Source organism: Terrapene carolina, unplaced genomic scaffold (assembly GCF_002925995.2).
Source record: "Terrapene carolina triunguis isolate 2854851 unplaced genomic scaffold, T_m_triunguis-2.0 Scaffold96, whole genome shotgun sequence".
NCBI lineage: Eukaryota > Metazoa > Chordata > Testudines > Emydidae > Terrapene > Terrapene triunguis.
Window position 1 is genome coordinate 953,365 of NW_020664447.1, and position 22,660 is coordinate 976,024.

The 22,660-nt window shown below is 38.5% G+C and overlaps 1 protein-coding gene across 6 annotated transcripts in view; it reads left to right on the forward strand.

Annotated features, from left to right (window-relative positions):
• Positions 1-22,660, forward strand: part of SOX6 (SRY-box transcription factor 6) — a 457,096-nt gene that overhangs the window by 269,944 nt on the left and 164,492 nt on the right. For all 6 annotated transcript variants that reach the window (XM_024202164.3, XM_024202167.3, XM_024202166.3 and 3 more), the window contains one exon: positions 19,365-19,537. In XM_024202164.3, the coding sequence (XP_024057932.1) occupies positions 19,365-19,537 (173 nt within the window). The remainder of the gene's footprint in view (positions 1-19,364; positions 19,538-22,660) is intronic.

Consider the following 22,660-nt stretch of genomic DNA (forward strand, 5'->3'; position numbering starts at 1 on the left):
AGCTGAAGCTAGACATATTTAGACAAGAGATAAAACACACAATTTTAACAGTGAGGATAACTAACCACTGCACCAACATACCTAAATATGTCGTGTCGTCTCTATTACTTAAAGTCTCTAAATCTTGACTGGATGTCTTTCTAAAAGAGATGCTATAGCTCAACCAGAAGTTATGGACTGGATGCAGGAATTTCTTGGTGAAATTTTCTGGCCTTTGTTATGCAAGGAGTCAGACTAAATGATCACAGTGATCCTTTCTGGTCTTAAAAATCTATGAGTAGGGCTCGCCAAGAAAAAAAGACTTCCGGGAAAACATTTCAAGGTTTTGGAAATATTTTCATCCAAAATCATGACAAAAATCCAAAACGTGAAGTTTTTAGTGGAACTGGGGGTCTGCAATGTCTCGTTTGGGAAACACCAAAATGTTCCCTCAGCAGGAGCGTTTTGGTGTTGCCAAAATGAAATATGCTCCCTAATTGCCCATGCTCCCCTGGAACCTGGAAATCCTGGGAACCCTGGAAGGCGGGTGGGTGAGCTGACAGGAGACTAGGCAAACTGCAGAATATTTTGATTTTGACAAATCGGCATTTTCTGACACCGCCCCCCCAAAAAAGTTCTGTCAGAAAATTCCTGACCAGCTGTATCTACAAACCTACTTAAACTTGGCAGCTATTAACTTCCATTGACTCCAGCTGTGGTTGTGGTGCTCATTACTTCTGAAAATTAGGACCTTATTTTTGGAATAATCCTCAGGTGTAGAGCCATATTCTGACACTTTTGAAGATAGAAATACATAGGAAAGGCATTTTAAGATATGAGTACATGAAACAGGTACCAAATCCTGAGTTTAAATAAGAATGAGTACTCAGTGTTAAGGACTGGCTGTGGGTGGGGCTTGGTGAGGGTTTTCGGGTCTATGAGCATGCAATATGTTCATTGTTCAGCCAATAGCTAGCTTTATGTCTGGGTAACTTGCCTCATTTTTTTTTATATATCGATATAAATTAGCAATGTTGTTTGTTCTAACCTTCAGAGAACAAGCCTTCATTTTCTGAAGCATAATTAGATTTATGTCAAAAGACCAGGTACTCAGTGGATAATCAGAAATATTATTTGACAATGAATCATCCACTACTACATACAATACATTTGATTAGCTACTTGTCAAATATGCTATAGAAAATGTGCAGTATGGCAGTTTTGCCTATGCCATAAAATGTTGCCTAAAACAGTGAAATGCATAAAGAACATATAGAAATTTATATGGAAACTAATATTAACTTACCCTATGGTGAATGAATACATAAAAGCTATTAATATTAAGATTAGGTAACAAAAATAAACATAGTTTTGCATTGTTAATAATAAACATACCCCAACTCTTCTGGAAAAAGCCTGGAAAAGGGGTGGATCTTGTACCTGCTCTTAAGCTAACTAGCTAAGGTTCTGATGGACCATTAAGGCGAAATGAATTCTTGAGCCAACCATCATCTACTGAGAATACCTGGATACAAGCACCCCAGACTGTTAAATGTAAGGGCTGTTACCTCAATCACTGCAATTTACCTCAACTGCGACTGTAAAGTGTGTATGTTTTTTAAGCTAAGCTAATGTTTCAGTTTTTGTTGGAAAACTTTAAATGTTGCTGCTTTTTCTCTCTCATAAAATGAGAATGTATGATGTTTAGCTCATGTTCTGGCATGGTGGATTTCTCTAGTGAGAAGACAAAAAAACTTATTAAATCATATTATGAGAATTAGAAGGTTAGCTGGTGAAGAGTTAATAATGGTTTTGTCACATTTTGAAAAGAATTAGTTTTTTGTAATAGTCCTCTTTAGTCTCAATGTTAGCTTAATCATATCTGAGATGTAAATGGTATGCAATAGATTGAACAATGGAAAAAGTAACTATTCTTAATAAATATGAATTATAAACACTGAAATAATATCTACATTTCTATCAATTTTTTTGTTGGTCAAAATATGTAGTTCTTTGCATGAGAATGTAGGTTTCAATAATGCTTCCTAATTTGTATGTATATTGTTTTTTTTAAATTAAGATGTTACAATTTGGTTTGTGAAAGGCGCCAGACGGATGTCTGTGGAGACTGGAGTCTTTTCTTTACCTATCCCGACCCCAGTTCTGCAGACTGCTCTGCTTGTGTGGATTCTTGAATCTACATGGAACCCATTGACTTCAGTGGGGCACCAGCACAGAACATCTTGCAGGAGCAGGGCACTCAATTATACAGCCCAGGCAGCAGCAGAAGCATAAACTTCTCGACACTACCCCACAAGTATGCATTGAAACACGCATGGAAGAGCCCTAGGAATGAGATGGTTATATACCTCTGAACACATTTCATCTTTGTTGTCTTGGGTGAGGCTGCCAAAAAAAAAGTTCCAATTAGTGCCAAACTATTGAAATAGTTTAGCAAAGTGATATGTAATATTCCAGACCTTTCAGCAGCTCTTCAACGTCTTCTTTGATACAATCACAATGTTGCGTTATCATTTTAGAATCATTTGGTGATTATGCCGTAAAAACAACTGAAAGGCAGAGTCTTGAACTTGATAAGAAACTTTGGAGCTTTCTTTTATGCTGACATCATCACTTTCAGTGAGAATCTATGGATACATGCCTCCAAACAAATCTCAACTTTCATGCCACTACTTGATGCTGCAAGTGAAGAGTGAGAAGGAAAATTAAAGGAAGAAATGAATGAAACAATATTAACAATAGTGCAAAAGAGTAGGTTGAACAAGATACATGACTCGACAATGGCTTCAAGAATCCATACAGGGAAGAATGTGTTCTTGCCTAATGGTATGAAAAGAAAACCCTTGAAACTAATGGGAGTTAGGTACCTGGGTACTTTCGAAAACCCCACCAGATGCCTATCTGTATCTTTAGATGTCTAAATGCCTTTAAAAATCTAGGGCTTGGGCTCCAAAGTGCCTAAGTCACTTTTGAAAATGGGCCATAGGTGCCTAAGTCACTTAGATGCTTTTGAAAGTTTTACTGAGAATTTCTAAGCTAAACTTCCTGTGAATGGGTGTTCAGCATGCCCTCAGAGAGAAAGAAGATGGCTCTAAAGCACATTGTGGAAGTACAAAATTCTTCTGCAACCCCTCTCAACCTCTTGGCTGATTGGTTGAAAAAGAAAGATTGATGCTTCAGCTCCCCAATTACACTCAGTGTAACTTTCAAGAAGATTGTGTCTCATGAAGATTTACTTCCAGCTGCAATAAATATGTGGATCAAAACTTAGCACATACTTTGTACAAAATGAGTTGAAGGGCATTTCATAGGGCATTTCATAGTTTTCTCCTCTTTCTGTCTGTCTGTCAGTCAGTGTCTGTCTTTCTTATACTGTTTTGTTAGGTTCAGTGCTGTAAGAGGCGAAATAACAAGGGAACAATGTTCGCTATGCAAATAAATCAAGGAAACGCAGCTTTAATCTAGGACTGGGTCTTGATGCCTGAAGAAGAAATGGGATTTGGTGTCTCTGTTTCTCCTAAATGCATCCCAGCATTTTTATGGTGTTTAGAATTGGAGAAATATCACAGTGGGATGCCTCGTTCCCTGCTGGCTTTGGTGTTTCCAGTTGTACTCTGGGGTGCCATTAGATAGAGTGCTGTAGATGGTGGCCACTTAGGCCAAAAGCCTAGACTTTCTAATATTACATGACATTAACTCTTTCGAATGGTTCATATTTGCATTTCCCTCAGTGTTTATATCTCATCTGTAGAGTATTTCTGTAAATACAGATATATCAAAACAACCTAATAAAGTTTTCTGGTTTAAGGTTTTGAGCAGTTTCATTCCAAGTGACTTCATAGTAAATAATTGTGCTAAATGTTTTGGTTTGTGATCAGTTTGATGTAGAAATATATTGAATTTTAAAAATTCCCAATTCTATTTTTTAGCTGCTTCTTAAAAACATCTGGCTAAATGTACTCATGCCTGTGGTTTGGCGTATAATTAGATCAGAATACTGTTAGAACATGGGTGGAAATTTGGTCTGTAAATGTAGGCCATCTCTTTGTTGCTCTGACTAACATGATTTGGGAGTTTGTATATGTAGTTAAGAAACTGGGTGGATAATTTTGCAGTGTTTCCTAGGAATTCTAGTTTGAGTGGGGGTACATTCACTTATGAGGGTTGAAAATTCTTTTGTTGTTTATAAAACTTGGGAAAACACACAAGCAATTTTTAACTCATTCATACAATGAGATTCTGACAATTTCAGAAGGCTTTGTAATAGTTTTGCAGTAATAAGTTGCTCTGCTGAGATGGTCTTGCAGGACAGCATATTATGTTTAGCAGATTAGAAAGGTCTTAAACTATACCATTCCAATTTTGAATAAGATTTAGAAGGATCTGGAGGTTTACAAGTCTAAAGCCTTCTTTGTTTGACCACCTAATGCTACTACTAATGTTCATTGCATACTGTCTATGAGCCTAATTTAAAGTCCGCTGAAGTCAATGAAAGCCCTTCGGTTGACTTCACCGGGCTTTCGGATAAAGTCCTATATATTGTGTATTCTAAATGTGTAAAACGTTGTTGTCTTCCTACACATATCAAAGGCTTTTGACTAAATTGTCTCCTCTAAAGTAAAGTAGGAAGTTTCCTCTTTATGGTTTTTTTGATAGACAGGGTATGCTAATGTCCTTGCTTTGCGGTAAACTTCGCCTCTTCATTACTTATAACCAGAGGCAATAAAAATCTTCAGAGGCAAATATAAGTTTTTCATTGATATACTTGTTTGTATTTGTAAGACATGAAGGATGAACATGTAATTAAGTTAAATATAAATTTTAATTTTGATAGTATATAAATCTTGCAGTACTATCTAATATTCACTGTATTTATATTTAGACATTTCTGAGTGGTGCAGCTAATAAGTGCTAACTAGAAATATCAGAAGTACCTTATTTAACACCGAAATAAAAAGTGACTGTAAGACATTGGAAACCAGGACTAAATTTCATGGGAGCAACTGCATGTACTGTGGATCTTAGATGCAGTAGAATTACTGCAGTTCTGTTGTGTTTTAGGGCAGTGAGGAAGGTTCTTGGAGCATTCCTAGTCCCGGAGGGAAGGGATTGTTCTGGGATGTAGAGAGGCATGGTGGATCTAGCTGATTTATTACTATGTAAATCCACTGCCTGGCCTGTCACAGAGCGGTAGTGCAACAGCTTCAGGGACTTTTGCAGCCCAGAAGCAGCTATGGAATGGCTTCCTTGCCTGTATGGTGGGGAGGATTCTTTCTTTGTCACATGCCCAGATTTTGTCCTCTGGGAAGCAGAATTAGAATCTGATTCTCAGAAATGTAAGGTCTTGGTGCATTTTTGCACCATTGTATTGCATGCTCATCTACTGCAAGTGCATGCACAAAAGGTGTGCGGACTTCAGGTCTCAACTTTCTGACCATCATCCTCTTGATGGATCTACAAAAATTGAAATGGAAATCATTTTTCAAAATATAGAACAAAGAAAGAAAGAAGAGTCACATTATTTGCTGAGCAAACTTTATAACAAAATTAAACAATGACATTTGAAAAAAGTTCCTTTTCTGCAGCTCACATTTTAAAACCAGCAAGCTTAACATATATGAAGGATCTAGTGTCTAAAAATATGGTATTGTGACTTTTCCAGCAGCATTTGTAAAGTATTTAGTTGAGATAATGGTATCTTTTTCTATGATAAGGATATGAAATAATACCTAAACCTTTTATAGCTTCCTTTAACTAACTGTTACCAATACCTTCTGTATAATGAACTAGACAACTAACTAAAACATATGGCAAAAATGTGTTATACTCCATAAACTGGTTTTATTCAGGGCAAATAGCATCTAAGGAAATCATGAATCATTATCAGTGACATTACTTACACAAGAAAAATGAATTGAAAATAATTCAGATGAGTTCCATTCTTAAAAAAAGGCATTAAACTCACTTTTCTTCTACCTTTATCTGTCTATTTAGATATACAGTTCACCTTCCAAAGTTACCTTATTAAAATAGATATTCAGCACAGTCTTGTGGTTCTGCATATGTATTTTAATTAGGGAGCTTTTCCTCCCAAACCAGCATTCATTGTCATTGTGCCCTAATAATGATACATACCAGTTGCAAAAGAATGAAAAAATTTTACAGATTGCTTGGAGATGTATCATGTTTACATTCTAAAAATATAAGATTCATTTTAAAGAGTACTATGTTACCCAGAAATCACTTGTACAAGTCAAAGTTGAACATGGAAACAGAATATTTTTATCCAGCTGTACTGAGCTATGAAAGAATAATCAAAGAAATGGAGCAATTTCAAAATCAATCCTGAAATCTTCATTTACATATTTTCCTCCAACAAACTCCTAATCTTTGGGTGTTGGTGATAAGATCTTAGTTAAACCAGACTGTCGTCATTTCTGACTCTCAACATTGTAATTCCAAAGGGTGCACTACCTATCATTATGTAAAAACAAAACAAATAAACCTACAGATTGAAGAAGCACATCTAAAAGTAGAAGTTACAACAAAGAAGGTTTCTGTCTTGCAGATTTTACTGCCATATAGAATCATAGAAATTAGGGGTGGATAAGAGCTCCTAAGACATACACTCCCTCCACACCAAGGCAAAGGCACAAGCATCCAGCTGGTGCAGGATTATTTTCTTATTTTCTAGGGCTTTTTCCCATCTGATTTTGAATATCTGAAGGGTTACTAACTAACCGCTCAAGAAAAAGTCATGATGTCTTTTGTAGGTGGCTCAGTGGAATTCTGCTCAGTGAACATCAGTGGTCAACGAAGCAAACAAAATGTTGGAAGTATAAAGATAGGATAGAAAAACAACATAATGCCATTTTATATATATATATAATGAATAGAAAGCTCCCAGCTAGAAAAAAGAGTTCAGTTCTAGCTACCCTATCTTAAAATATGTATCACAAAAGTAGAATGGGTCCAGAGAGAAGTGACAAAAATGATTAGATGCAAGGAACTACTTTCATCAGAAGAGATATTTTGAAAAAATTGGGGTAGCTGGTTCAGAGAAGAGACGTGTGTGGGGGGGTATAACAGAGAAACATAAAATAAAGGTTTTTATAGAGAATGTAAAACAGGTGATCCTAGTGAGCTTTTCCCATAATACAGGAAAAAGGGGACATTTGGTGAAACTGAAAAGCTACATGTTTAAAACTGATAGAAGGAAATCCTTCTCTCCTACCCCCACTCCTTCCACCCCATGCATAATTGACCCATGGAACTCATTAACCTCAATAAGTTCTTGTGGTAGAAGTTTAGTAGGTGCCGAAAAGGCTAAGAACTTACATGGATAATGAGAAGACCCACACTTAGAATTTATTTTTAAATAAGCTACATAGACCTTCAGGCCATAAGCCAATCAATAACTGATGGGGTTAGGAAGAAACTTTCTATTTAGGCAAGTTATTATTATTAATCTGTTATTCCAAAATTATCCACAGCAGGGCTTCTTGCACCTTTATCTGAAGCATCTGCTACGGACTGTTGTCTGAGGGCCTGATCCAAAGCCCATTGAAGTCAAGGGAAGGTTTCCTGTTGACTTTAGTTGGCATTGAATCAGGGCCAGAGATAGGATACTGGATGAAGTGGCCCACTGATCTGATCTACTGTGATATATCCTATATTGGGACAGTAGAGGTAATAGAAAGATGCGAGTGTGGGGATCAGTTCTTCTCTCGCAGTGATGTGTAAATGAGGAGTACTGCCACTGAAGAGCTATACCAGAGTAAAAATGGTGTGAAAGGTGAATCAGGACCATGGAGTAAGTGGTTCTATTGGAGTAAAAAAGAAGCAGCAAGTCAGAATAGTAAAAGAACAGTTTGTTAGCTATCAAAAGTATTGATAATAAACATTATGGTTGTTACTGTGAAGTTTGACCAATGTTAAGATAAACATCTCCGCTCTTCCAGCCACTACTTTACTGATCTTGGTGTTTGAACATTTGAATAACAGACAACCTCCTCCCCCCCCAACTGACATACAATACTTGAGGCCCAGTCTTCAGAAGGAAAAGTGCTCAAGATTTCACCTTCAGTCATAAAACTAGTGTAGGGTACCTTTATAATCTTGGCAGGGGTACAGACACTGTGAAATGTGTTGGTGCAGAATGGTAACCCTATATATTTATTGTTATCATACACTATATAAAGTTCCAGAAGTTCTGCCATCTTTACTATTGCAACTTCTGGCATCTTGGTGCTGCCCCTGTCTTGTATCCAGCAGCCCTCCTATCTCAAAGAGGTACATTTGGCGACATTATAGCACAGGAGTGACTGCATTTTCTTTTTACCTTCAGGCCCTTAAATCTTTTGTACCTTCTGATATAAATTACAAGTGATATTGGGAAAGCTCCTCGGCACTGCCCCAGTGGCACAAATGAGCCAGAAAACCAGCTGCTCTCTGGTAGTTCCCGGCTGGCATACCGGCCTCTTGGGACCATAGCCGGCCCAGGTTAGTTTACCATGAAACTGCTCTAAACTATGATAGGGACAGGGACAACATAGAATTGGCCCCAGGAGCTGCTAGCCACAAATTGCTCTTTTGTCTTTTCCCTTTACCAGTGCCTGTCACTTATTGGACACAGCTGAAGATTGAGTCCAGTAAGTCTATTTTATGTCTTGCAGTTGCTAGAATAGTCAATGTAATTGACTCTTGTTTATGCCACAGTGTACCATGGAGTATCATTTGTTTGTTCCCACTGTTTCATTTTAACTCTCTGAAGGTGACAGTTATACCCGTGTGATAGATTTCCTGTTTATTAATTCTTTAATGTTTCCAGCTACACTGTACCTTTAGTAGCTTGTTTTTTTGGATCAACGTAGTCCATTGATAGAGTCTTTCCTTACCAGCCTATTTCTTTACATATTGTTTACTCCTGTCTGTATGTTTGTGTGCGCATGCGTGCAAACATACAGTGAACTAGAAATAGCGCATTTGGCAAAAAAACGAATTCTGCTCTCTGGTCAAACCTATTGACTTTAATGAGATTGAAGAGATGTAACAAAGGGCAGAATTTTCTCCACACAGTACATCGGTTTTCAGCTGTGAACATCACAATCAAGTGTGTTCAATACCTAATCTATCTTGACCTATTACTATACATTTAATATAAATATAAATATTATAAAGTATATGTAATGAATAAATTATCTATATAGTTACCATATTACTTTTCCAAATCTTTATATGCTTAAAGGTTGAAGAGAGTAAGGTACTTGTTTTCTTCCAGATGACCAGCCATTATAGCTGGATAATCCCAATTAATAGAGAATGAAAAAAATCCCACACCTTCATCATCTAATTGCTAGTTGTCTTTCCAGGACCTTAAAATGATCTACTTTATGGAATTTCTTTTTTTACTTGTGTTGTTGATTATCACATGGACTAAATGGAAATCCTCCATCACTCTTCAAATCATCCTTTGCCCTGCTTCTCGTAGCTCTTATTCTGTAATCAGCGCAGTGTGTATTTGAGATCCATGAAAGGATTAGTTTGTATAATGCTATTGATTTCACAAACAGCAGGTAAACGTCATTCTGATGATGAAATATTTGTAATTTGATCCCTGCTGGAGAGCATTAGTGGGTGAAATTCTGGTATAAACAGACACTGGAATTCTTCCTCTCCATCTAACTTAGGGTGCTTCACAGTTATTAGTGTATTTATCTTCACAACAACCCTACGAGGTAAGGAACTATTGTTACCTCCATTTTATAGATAGGAACTGAAGACCAGAGAGACTAAGTGACTTGCCCAAGGTCATACAGGAAGTCGGACAGAGCAGTGAATTGTACTCGGTCTCCCACATCTCAAGTTAGCACCTTAATAACTTCTGCTTATCTTGCTTGTGTAGCTTTACTTTAAGCTTCTTGGAATTAAATCTTATATATTTAATATAGGCAACTGTTGTTTTTCTAACTCTTGTCTGTGTTCTTAATAATAATTATTTCAAATACAACACCATCCTGTTCATTTTATCTGGATTACCAATGCAGTGTCCTAGATTACATTCTTCTGAGCTACCAGTCAAAATTCCTTGCTTCTCTTTTCCCTTCGACCTCTTATTTTCAGTGTTTGTCTTTAAACCACTATTCACACTACTTTCTACCTGTGGCCTTTCCTGTCCTCTAACTTAGGGAGAACGGCATATCTGTTACTGAGGTTTAGTTGGAATATCTGATACATATTTCTCTGTTTCCCTTCATTGTTGACACATTTTTTTCACACAGAGATTCCAAACAGAGGCCATTGAACAGATACAAACAATTTCTGAAATCATTTACCTCATCAAACCAGCCATTCACAACTCTAAATCTCTACTTTTGTAAAACTTTTGGAATAATTAATTCAGCAACTCATGTTCCTGCTGGTTGCATGTACATGAATTAATACATGCAACCAGATTTATATGTGCAGCCATATACACTTACAATAGTACACTCCTGACTTTGTTTATATTGAGAGGTATTTCTTTTCTGGGATTTCAGAGGGCCACTATGGAAAAAAAGGGGTAGTTTTCTTTTAAACAGCATACAATATATAGAGTAGGATTGTATAATTGCCAGAAACTGTCCAAGTATATTAATGGAACCAAAGTGCTCTAAGGATTGTCTAAAATAGTTTTCTAGCTTTTGTTTGTATGTGTGTGTGAACTTTATAAGATGACATTTGGATAAAAATATAAATATTCAGCCATTCCCCTAGTGGTTACTATCTGGGGAGGCTATGGACAGTATCATATTCCCCCTAAGGCCAGGAGCAATTACACTCCTGAAATTGATTTCCTTTTAGGGCTCAATTGTGTCTTTGCCACAGACCTAAGTATGGGGCAGTGCTTAGTTTTGCTGCCCAAGGAGCAGATCAGGGACCAGTCTGTGACTCAGAGAGTCACTTGGGGGAAAGTAATGTCGGCTGGCCCTATACTTCATACAGGTTATTTCCTCTGATGGATTTGGAGCTGTTCTGTAATAATTGATTACTATTGTCTGTTGACCTGGTTATTGGGATGTTCACTGTATGAATTTATTGGTTTAGTTTAAAAAGGGGGCTGCTGGGAAAAACAAGCAGGAAGGAAAAAGAGTGGCACCAGATAAGCCACTTTTCAGCAAAAACTTGATAGTTAAGAGACAATGTCAGGACAGGAAAAGGCCTGCAAACACAGGAGATCGAAAGAATGCAGCAGGTTTACAAAGGACCACTTTCTCAAGGGGCGGCGTAGTCGTTTGGGGGAACCAGGCTGAGACACAGACACTTGTTGGGAGCGCCTGAAAAAGTTAGGCCTGCTGAGGTTACTATCTAGGGTAGGCAAGAGAAACATTTGTGAAGACTCTTTTTAAATCATTCCCCTTCTCCCCCCAAATGCTTCAACGTACACAGTACTTGGTTTAAGAAGGATGTTTTGTCACCGTAACCCACTAGTCACAGACTCATGAAGGGAAAAGCCCCAGGTCTCCAATCTCAGTACAATCTGCTAGGTAATCATGGTTGACCTACAGGGTACTGTAGGCCATGGCCTGGTAAGAATAGAAGAATTATGGGATACTGCTCCAGGATAGTTAAAAGCACACCTGACACCTGAGGGGGTGCTCTCAGAGATACCAGAGAGGGGACAGAAGTGCAGCTAGCCCTGTAATTGTGATGCTTTCCCTGTCCACTCCCCACCTACATGCACATGTGTGGTTGGGAGGGTGGGTCATAATGACCCTGTGGAGGCTTCTTGTCCTCGCATACTGCTCCCTGTAATATAGGTAGCCAGACTAGAACAGTATGGGGGTGCAAACACATTTTAAGCAGATCATAATGTAACTCTTAAAATGATTTTCAGACCGCAGGTTACTACTGAGTTATGCATTGTGTTAATACACTCTCTTTCTCCAAACCACACTGCTTTTGGTTTACCAACATCTGAAATGTGCTAGGCATCTGGTGTTAAGCACATTTGGGAGTATGGCAGAATCCTGCATATCATCAGTTAAGCATTTTGGACCACATCATGAGGAGAGCTTTCTTAAACCACTTTTTGGAGATAATCTATGTTAATCTGACAGAATTTGCACTAAATTATGATTTCATAAATTACTACACACATCTTCCAGTCTTGTTTATACACACAGGATTTTATTTTATTTTATTGTTGGGTTACATTAGGAATTGCTTCATTTGAGGGTCAGGGGGAATCTCACACCTTCACTAAAGAAGCTAGCCTGTTTGGTTTGCATGCTGGACATGTTTGCTATGTTGCCTTCTGCGTTTGGATGCTACAAAGCACAATAGCAGCATTTATAAAACTTTTTATTGACTGAGGACTGGACAGTAGCATATGGGAGCATCAACAATCGCTAACTGATCATGAAATAAAGAAATTCCAGTATTCTGGTGTTTGTATAAAAAAGAGTCTTTTAGAACTTAGTCGTATGGTTCGGCTGTTGTAACCAAAGACCGATAAGATAATAGAAGTCTTTGTGGTTGTTTTGTACTGAAATCTTTTATCTTTATGATGCACTTGGGGCCCTTTAGAGCAGAAAGCTTTTTAAACTGCTGTTGGAGTTAGAACTCAAATTAGATGCTAGTGCTGGGAAGGGGGCTCCTTCGTCAGGCAGCCACCACAAACTGACTTTTATCTCAGAAGCCTTTCCATTAGATTGTTACTTTCTTCTGTTTTCCCTGTTTATTTTTGTTGACTTCTGCTGCCCTATTTTGTGGCATTTAAAAGGTGACCCAATCAAAAAAGGGTAAATGCTAAATGCTGGACAGAGCCTGTGAAGTAGAGACATCACAGCCTATCTGATGTGTGCTGCAGACTGTGGTGTTAGACAGAATGGTTTAACCAGGTTATTTCCGGCAGCTCAGATTGAATATACTTTCCTTTATGTCTGGCACTGTGTTTTTGTTTTTTTCCTCCTCAAGCAATGTCCATTAAAAAAAAATTAGAACTTTCAGGGGAATTGGTTCATAAAGACATCCTTTTTTCAAATGTGGAAATTGCTTAATTTGATTCAAAATCATTTTTGATTGTTGGTTGAATTGCTTCAGTTGATGATACTTTCGAACTGCAGTTAAGTGTTTTTAAGCCTTTCTGTAGCTGCTGGCAAAGTCCACTCTTCTCCTTTCTTGTCTTGCCTTCTGTTGATCTTATTAAAAATACACTGTCTGGTTATTTAAAATGCCAAACAGAGGGGGCAGAAGCAATTGTAATTTAGCTTTCATGTTTTATTTAGATGCATCAGACAAAAGTTTAAGATGCAGAGAGTGAACGAGAATGGTATTTATAAGGCTCTATGTTAATCATGGAATTCAAGAGAAATGATAATACTTTGCAGCTGTGTAGAGACTTTGATCCAAACATCTCAAAGCACTTTGTAGATTGAACAAAACTACTTTGTTGTGCTAATTTACCCATTTTACAGGTTGGGGAAACTGAGGCAGACTTGTTCAAGAACTCTGTGATTTAGTGTCAGGGTGAGAATTGGAAGCTTTGATTCCAGCCTGCTAGTCTCCTGCTGTTAGGGCCTGATCCAAAGCCTATTGATGTCAATGGAAAAAGTCCCACTTCAGTGGGCTTTGTATTTTAATTACTAGGCCTGTTTGTTAGTCTGTGTTTCTTATTGGCTTGGCTTGGCTTGGTACAGCATATAGTTTTTAATGGTGCCGTCCTTTTTCTGTTGCTGAGTACAAAAGAGCAGAGTTTGAAATTACATTCAGTAGCTCTGAAAATCTTTTGTTTCTTGTTCCTGTTTATTTTTTCTGTTCCCCACAGCTATCACCGTGCCATTGTGCCTCTAGAATCTAGAATGGAATGTCATCTTGTAAGAGTCACTGACATGCAGATACACCAGTAAATAGACTGATCAATGATAGGGGTGGGAGAAGTGCTGGAAAAACAGTGGAGCAAATGTCTCTTCACAAACTGCAAAATAATGAACTCTGTATCTACAGTTTTGGGACATGGGGTCTTTAATCACTTTCCAAACATTTTAAAGAAATCTGGACAGATAATGAAATAATAATAATAATATTTAGCTTTCATACAACACCTTTCATGTATACCCCTTCAAGCGCTTTACAAAGGAAGATGGTATTATTATCCACCTTGTACAGATGGAGAAACTGAGGTACATGAAGATGAAATGACTTGCCCAAGGTCATCCAGCAGGTCAGGTCTCCTGAGTCCCAGTCCAGTGCTCTTTCTACTGAGCTCTATTGCCTCCCGGATGGAAGTGCAGCTTATCATTATGCCCATTTTAGTAAGGAATTCGAATGTAGGATGTGGGAAAGGATAATTTTTTGATAGCACCAGAAATGCACATGGAGCTTTATAAACAATTTTAAAAGACAGGACTTTGCCACAAGGGGAATACACTGTAAGTGCAATCTTAGCTGACAAGTAAAATTTAGTTGGTCTCTTTTGGAGTGGATTTATAGCTATTTTATTTTATTGCTCTCTGTTAGACTGACCTATGACCAAAATTCCTCAAATTTTCCTTTGATGTGTTGGTTCTGTTCAATTTGATCACTTTACCTCAGTGTACACTTAAAGCAATACAAGATTCACTGTTAAATCAATGAACACAATGGAGAATTGAATTGATGGAACAATTATGATTATTTATTTAGCTTATTAAGATTATAGACACCAAGGAAGGCTAGATACTGTAATGTCTACAATGAAGAATAAATTATTGTTTATTCTAAACTTTTGATAAGGAAAATTGACATTATGTTTATTTTTTAAAAACATTTCCTTAAATACTAGTGACTTCCCATTGAGCCTCAACATTTTAAATACAACTGGTAAAGGAGTCAATGGATCAAATTCAGTAAATCCGAAGTCACTGAAATAAAGGCCCATAAGAAAAATGTGTCAATTTTAAAGGTCTTTCTTAACTGAAGACCATTTTGTGATAGAGACAAAGGTTAATAAAATCAGTAGTGAATGTAGCAATTTTACAGATAAGCTATTCACAACAAGTGTAGTTACTTGAATAAAAAGCTAATTCAGTTCTAAAATGCCACATGCAGTAGCAGTGAATAGCTGCTTTTAGGTGCTTTCTGGAGGAGGATAAAATACAGAATCACAGCACTCTTCTCTTCCAGCGTCCCTGGCTGCCTGTAAATTGCTGTGAATGGGACTGTGGGCTGACAGACTCTATTAAGACAAACTGCCTTTCTCATCGGAGAGATAAAATAAATCAGGTGTTTAGTCAAATTAAAATACTTCAGATGGAGCAGGCCCTGGGGAGCACTGATCCACCTGACAAATCTTAGCGAAACTCAAGACAGATGTGTTTTGGGGATAAGGAAAGCCCCATGGAAAAAAATGCAGCACTGTCTTTGGAGTTAGAGAATAGATACAGTTTAGGGCAGAGAGAGAAAGCTACGTGTGTAATATATAGTATTTTATGAAAGCAGGCATATTTACTGTAGTTGATATCTTTTATATGAAGTTTTTTGTTTTATTTGTCTTCATGGCAAATGCATTGTACAGATAGCAATATATATATTAGTCAGCAGAAGAGTTTATTTACTGGTAATGATTTTAGGGATCTTGTAGCTTGCTGCAGTAAGTGGATGTGAAACAGATGATGATGGTACACAGCTACTGATGACCTCTGTTGGCCCAGCCAGATCAGCTCAATCTGGTCTGCATTCTTAGCAAGTTGTTTTTTATTAGTATTTAAACTGTAAAATAATGGATAGGATTTTCCACTCCAAAATTAAATTATACCATTATTTCCCCTCCTCTCCCCCCCCTCCCCCACAACATTCAGGCATCTTTTATTCTTTCTTGCCACAAGTAGTGTTCAGCTAGGTTGTGACACAATTTCATAGGCTTCTCATTATTCCAGTCCCATCCCATTTGTGGACATGAGTTGCATGGAACAGAATAAGGATTAATAATTGGTGGTGGTGGGGGGTCAATAATTTAATGGGGTTAATTATTTTAGATGTGGTTTTCTTCTAAAACAATTACCAATGATGTTTCCTGAATGGGAAATGTAATTTCAGCGTGCTACTGTATGGAATTAAAATAATGGAAAAGGAGATATCTTAGATGCTGATGTTCTATCATACCTATATCAAGCATCCCAGCTAAGTATAACAGAATAGGCAAATGTCACAGCTTTAACAAGCATTTTGTGTTCTGGTTTTATAACCATATTATGACGTAAATACAAAGCATGCAGAATAATATGGTAACAAAGTGGAAGAGTAATGCCTGCCTTGGGTGTGTAAAATATTTTATGACACTAAGATCAAGGCTCAGAATTTCAATTCAGAAGCTGGTTGACAGATGTGGAAGTCTCAAGCTATGGTTTCCCCAGGTGTCAGTGAATGGGTCTGAGTATCATCTTAGTCAGCAGGTTGGTTCCCATTGGCTTTCTGGATTAAGTAGAGGAATAGATCACTGGTGGCTATGGAGGGCAGGTAAGTGGGTTTCCCCTTGGCAGTGCTGAGTGCATTTTTGAGGTGGCTGTCTATTAATTGAAATTTAACTAGGGGGTAAAAATTTCAAAAGCACCTAAATCACTTTGAAGCCACAGTGTACAATTTTCAAAAGTGACTTAGTCACAAAGGAGTTGGTTAGGTCACTCATCTGAGAAGAGGGAGACCTGAGTTTAAATCCTTGCTGTAGGGGTTTAAATCTTGGGTTTGGAACAGGGACTTGAATCCCAGGGCTTCCATCTCCCAGGCAAGTACTCTAGCCAGTGCAGTATAATGGAGGGGATGACATGTCGTTCTCAGTTTTGTGAATGCCAGTGGTGCAAAGTTTTGGTTGAAAAATTTTGTCCAGCTCTATTTAGGAGCCTAAGTCCCTCTGACTTTCAGTGAAACTTAGGCTCCTATGTGCCTACATCACATTTGAAAATAGTATTTAGCCTTCTAAGTCACTTAGACACTTCAAACATTTTTGCCCAGATTCTCTTTTGGGGCATTGATGCACTATTTTAATTTCACACGATCCCTCTGGAGTTTCACAAGAAATTGGATTGAACAATAGAGTGCCCTTCAGCTTTTTTCTTTTAAAATATAAATATTAATTGAAATTAAGAAATGCACTTCAGAACAGTTACCTTTTTACCCTGAAGTTTTGGGCTGCTGAGCAAGATTGATTTAATCCATGCAGTAATTGTGTTCTCTTTTCCAGCCAAATAAACAGATGTAGGTCACATTTTTGGAACACTTTAAATGAAAATCATATTATATTTTCAACCTATCTTTTGAAAAATCCTTACAATACTATTTCTACAGTAGCATTTCAGAATAAACAAAAATTAAACAATATTTCTTCCAAGTGGATGTACTTAATATTTACAAGAGAAAACATAAAACATGCAGTAAATACAGATTGAAGATTTCTGAAATCTTTTCACTAATCTTGGCCTCTTCAGGTTTTTATCCTATGCTCATCAGTGTGGCAGCTGAGCACCGCTGGTGACCAGTTTTGAATATAAACCCCTCTACACTTTTAAAAATAATATTAATCCAAAAATAATGTAGTGTTAGTAGTTGAGTCTCTGGGAGTCTCAAACCTGCTGCATAGAATCCTGTTTGTTTCCCCATCCTTGGAGAAGAAGCAGCTACTGAAACCTGGCAGCCTCTTCTTGCCTGGAAGACTTCCATCCTCCTCTAGGGAGGAAGGTGGAGTCAGAACTCTGATGCCAGCTTTTCCACTCCTTACTTGACCCACTTCCCCACAATTCTCTTCTCCTTCCTCAAAAAGTCCTAAGGCTCCTCTTTACCTGAAGCTGCCTTCTGTGAGTCAGTGGGAGGGAGGGATCGCCTTAACCCCCTCATCTGACGTCATATGTCTTTGGGGCATCTAGCAGGCTTACCTGGATCTTTAGCTGGTTGGCCTGCTCCCCACCTCTTGGTTATTCTGTGGGCCTGGCAAGACTCACTTCCTCCAAATCCAGTTGGAGCTTTTTTCCCAGGAGAAGGTAGCTGTTCTGCTTCCCAATGTCCCTTCACTGTACTATGCTCTCACTGTGCTTGTCCATTATAGTACTCTGGATCTGAGATGCTCACATGGGAAAGAAACCTGTGTGATTCAAGTACAGTAGGTTGAGATTATTACTTGTGCCAAAGTAAAATGTTCATATTTAGCATATTTTTTGGCTTGATTCACAAAAGGCTCATGAACTCTTTACTAGGAGAACCATGCAGTTTGCCCATAAACAGACTGCTAAGCACCATTAGCTTAAAGAATAAATGTACCATAGTGTCATGTTAATTAAACATGCTCTACACAGTAAACTTTGAAAGTTAAATGAGAATTTTTTAAAGTATTTTCTCAAGTTGAGCCATTTCTCAATGGCTACAAGTGTAGCTCGCCTTGTATACTTGTTCCGTAACAAAGGTTTACCTTTGCCATGATTTCTCAATGACCGTAAATGACCTAAATGACCCGCATGCTATAGTGTTCCTACAGCATGCTATATATGGATGGAAATCTTCTTAAATAAATGACCAACAAACCATTAAACTGCTCTCCTTATTAAACAGAATCTTGTTGCTAGATAAGTTTATGGAGGGAATGGTTTGATGGGATTACGTGATTCTAATCAATTAGGCAATAACGGCCATCGCTGGTAAAATGAGGGTCTGGCTAGAGAATCTTGCCTGTATGCTCGGGGTTCTGCTGATCGCCATATTTGGGGTCGGGAAGGAATTTTCCTCCAGGGTAGATTGGCAGTGGCCCTGGAGGTTTTTCGCCTTCCTCCGCAGCATAGGGCAGGGGTCGCAAGCTGGAAGATTCTCTGCGTCTTGAAGTCTTTAGATCACGATCTGGAGACTTCAACAGCAGAGCTAAGGGAAAGTGGGGGGGTCAGCTTTTGTGGCCTGCATCATGCAGGGGGTCAGACTAGATGACCATATTGGTCCCTTCTGACCTTAAAGTCTATGAGTCTATGAGTCTATGAGTTGCTTATTTTGTTTTTTTCAGAATGTACAACTGAGGGAAAATTATGTTAATCAAAATGTGAATTTGGTAGTACATGAAGTAGTCATTACCCTGGGAAGGTTTAGATGGAAGGGATAGAGAGATTTGATATCGCATAATTAATTACTCTTGTCAGAAAAAAGAAATAGTTGCTCTCAATCGCGCTTCCGCTTCACAATCGTTGTAACGTCCCCTAATGCTTGGAACATAGCAAGGCTGCATGCTGGGATCTTTTAGGGAATTTCTAGTAAAATATATGTTCAAGCTGCCACTTGGAAAAAGCACTTTGGTACTTAACCCAATTTCTTTGTGAATATTGTTCAATAACTGCTGTCTACCTGATATTCACAATGTATCTTTCCTCCTCATTTAGGTACACCAGAAAGCTTGGCAGAAAAAGAGCGACAGCTCTCTACCATGATCACCCAGCTGATCAGTTTACGGGAGCAACTCCTGGCTGCCCATGATGAACAGAAAAAGCTGGCAGCCTCTCAAATTGAAAAACAACGGCAGCAAATGGACCTTGCTCGCCAACAGCAAGAACAGGTGAGGCTCCAAGAAAGAAATCTGTGCAAATATTTCTTTCAGAATGTTAAAAACTCATAATAAACATTGTTCTGCTTGGTGTTTCCTTTCATCAGTTTTATTAAAAGAGCTTATATTCCTTTGTAACCAATAGAAATAGTGAATTGTTTTTTTTATTTTCATAAAGGGAAAAATATTATAGGAGACTGAGAAAAAGTAGTATTTGGAATTTCAAAGCATTTCTTTCCTACAATTAATCTCAGTAGATAGATTGTTTGATTTCTTGCTACTCATGTGATGAAGGGTAGCAAGTTACCAGTAGCCACACTATCATAATTTTTTAATTCTCTCTCTCTCTCTCTCTCTCTCTCTGACAACTAAACAATCAAAGAAACAAGTACATAATTGAGAGACCAGAATATCTACAGAGAAAAGAAGGCAAATAATATTTTTAAGAAACACAGTTGTTCAAAGAAGCTGTCCTTGTCTTGTAGTATAAAAATCTAACAATGATCCCATATACTAATCCCCTAGGCATTAGATCAGACAGATCCAAATTAATGTGCAGTTTTTAGGAATCTGACATTATTACTAGAATTATCTTTTCAGTTAAATGTATTTTATAGGTTATATAGCGCAATATATGCTCTGTTGATTTTAATGAGTTGTGACGTCTGGTATTTTATGTGCTTGAATATTTGCCCACATGTAGGAATATGGACTCATCCCTTAATGGAAAATAACATAAAGGAACACTGTAAAAAATCAGAAGTTAGAATGTCATTTAGCCATCCAGAGATGACACAGTAATTAACTATTGACACTTGTGAATAAGCTAGCACAAATTAATCTTGACACATTTGCAGACGAGTGATATCTTACAGTGAACACTTTGTAATTATATTTCAAAATGAAAATTAAATGACACTTAAAACTAGGTTGTCATGCTCAATGAAGCGAGCATGTAGCTCAACCGATTGGCAAATAAAATTCAGAATTTGAGCCACATGGTGCTTATGTATCATACTTCACTGTGTTGAGCCTATACATCTAGCCTATGTTAGGATAATTGCACTGTCGTGTTTTCTATGCATTTTCCATTACAGCAGTATACCATTTAGGAGGAACCATCAATATTAGATGCATAGTGGAGTTTTGTTGGTTTCCATCAGGAAATGAATATTCAAATGCTACTGTATTGTACTTAGAGATGCAGCGATCTGTACACCAGAAATCTGAACTCTAGCAAATTAGCCCCTCCGCATGCACAAGCTAAACAAAGCCCTCAACACTGCCCTGACTAACTTAGGATGCAGAGGAGTGGCCAGATCGCCAGCAGTTCAGAATGATTTAAAACATAGGATCCAGTAGCTGTGTAACAGTCAGAAAGAAATCACTGTGTATGATTTTCATTCTGAATCTGATTTGGGGATGGTGGGGGGCGGTGCACGTTTGAACTGATTTGAGTACCACTGTGGATTGAATCTTGAAAGGTCCACTTGCGAACATGCATCAAGTAAGATGTAATACAACTTTAAGGTGAAATGGCATCATGCATACATCCTTAATTAAAATAACATTACTTAAGCATTCATATGGAAGTGTGAACTGTCTCAGTAAAGAGGATCAGCTGCAATTGCCCCTCTAAGCATAGGCAGTACTGGTGATCATAATTATAACAATAACCAGGCACTCTGAGATCCCGGCAGCTGTCCCTATATTACAGGGGTGGCCAAACTTACTGACCCTCTGAGCCGCATACAACAATCTTCAGAAGTTCAAGAGCCAGGGTGTGCCTGCCAGGGCTTGGGGCTTCAGTCCTGCAGTGGGGCTGGGGGGTCTCGGGGCTTCAGCCCCATGAGGTGTGTGTGGGGGGTGGGTTTGGGGCTTCAGCCCTGCTCCTGTTGAGGCCCCTAGTCCTGGCAGGGCTGAAGCCCCAAGGCCCCCCTCCCTGCTGGCTCAGGTGCTGGAACTAGGGGTACTGGGGGAGCTGTCGCACCCCCTGGCTTGAAGTGGTTTCCATTATACACAGGGTTTACAGTTTGGTTCAACGGCTCTCAGAACCCCCACTATAAATATTGTTCCAGCAACACTGCCTGCTGGGCAGAAGCTCCTAACCTCACCACCCCGCTGCAGGGCAGAAGCCCCAAGCTCCCCCAAACAGCCTGATCCTTGGAGAATGGGGGGAAGGCATGGTGGGCTCTGAGAGCCGCACTTTAACTGTAAAAGAGGCGCATGCAGCTCATGAGCCACCCCTGCTATGTTATCTAGTCACACACCGTCCCCCTCTTCAGCAGGCCTTGCTAGCTGATGCAGGACCCTGTTTGAGTTAGTTGCATAAGTAGCAGGAGAGGGCCTCATTCTTCATTCCTCACTCACTAAACTCCCATTGACTTCACAGGGAGTTTAGCCTTAGGAGATCATGCCCATAAAGATAGTTTGAGCCCATTAGTCGGGAACTGTTTGTCAGTCCCTGAAAGTGGGTTTGATTCTGCTCCTGTGCTAACTATCCTGTCTCTCAGCTGCAGGAACTGGTGGACATCAACTTCCTATTTGAGGGTGTAATTGGGACTTATGTGGTGCATAAATCTTGTACTCATCCCCTGCACAGGGATGATTTTTTCCTGTAGCAATGAAATAAATGCATATTTTTTCAGATCCTGCAATTTCAAAAGAAAAAGAAACCTAAAACTGATCATTTTGTGCTATACTATTGCCTTCTCCTAACATGCCTAAAGATACCACATTTTTGTTTGCATATTATGCAATTGATCTGAATACTTTGCACTAAAGTTAGTTGAAAATGCAATCGTTTCTCAAAATCACCCTCACAGCATTTACTGTATTTTCTTTATCAAAATATTATCTCTATTGCCCATTTTCTTAGCTTTCCCAACATTGAAACATATGCACATGTAAAATCATGTAATATATCGGGGGAGGAGGGAAGAGCGAGAGAGAGCAGTGTTCTTCCCACACACTGGGAACTAGGTACTCCTGAGTTCAGACTTTATATCTGGTATTGACTCTTGCAGAGGTAACTCAGAAGAAGTCCGATCATCCCCCTTCCCAAGGAATATTTATAGGAGGGGAAATGATACTTGAGAAATGAGTCACAGTGTGAGACTCAGACCCTCAGGAATG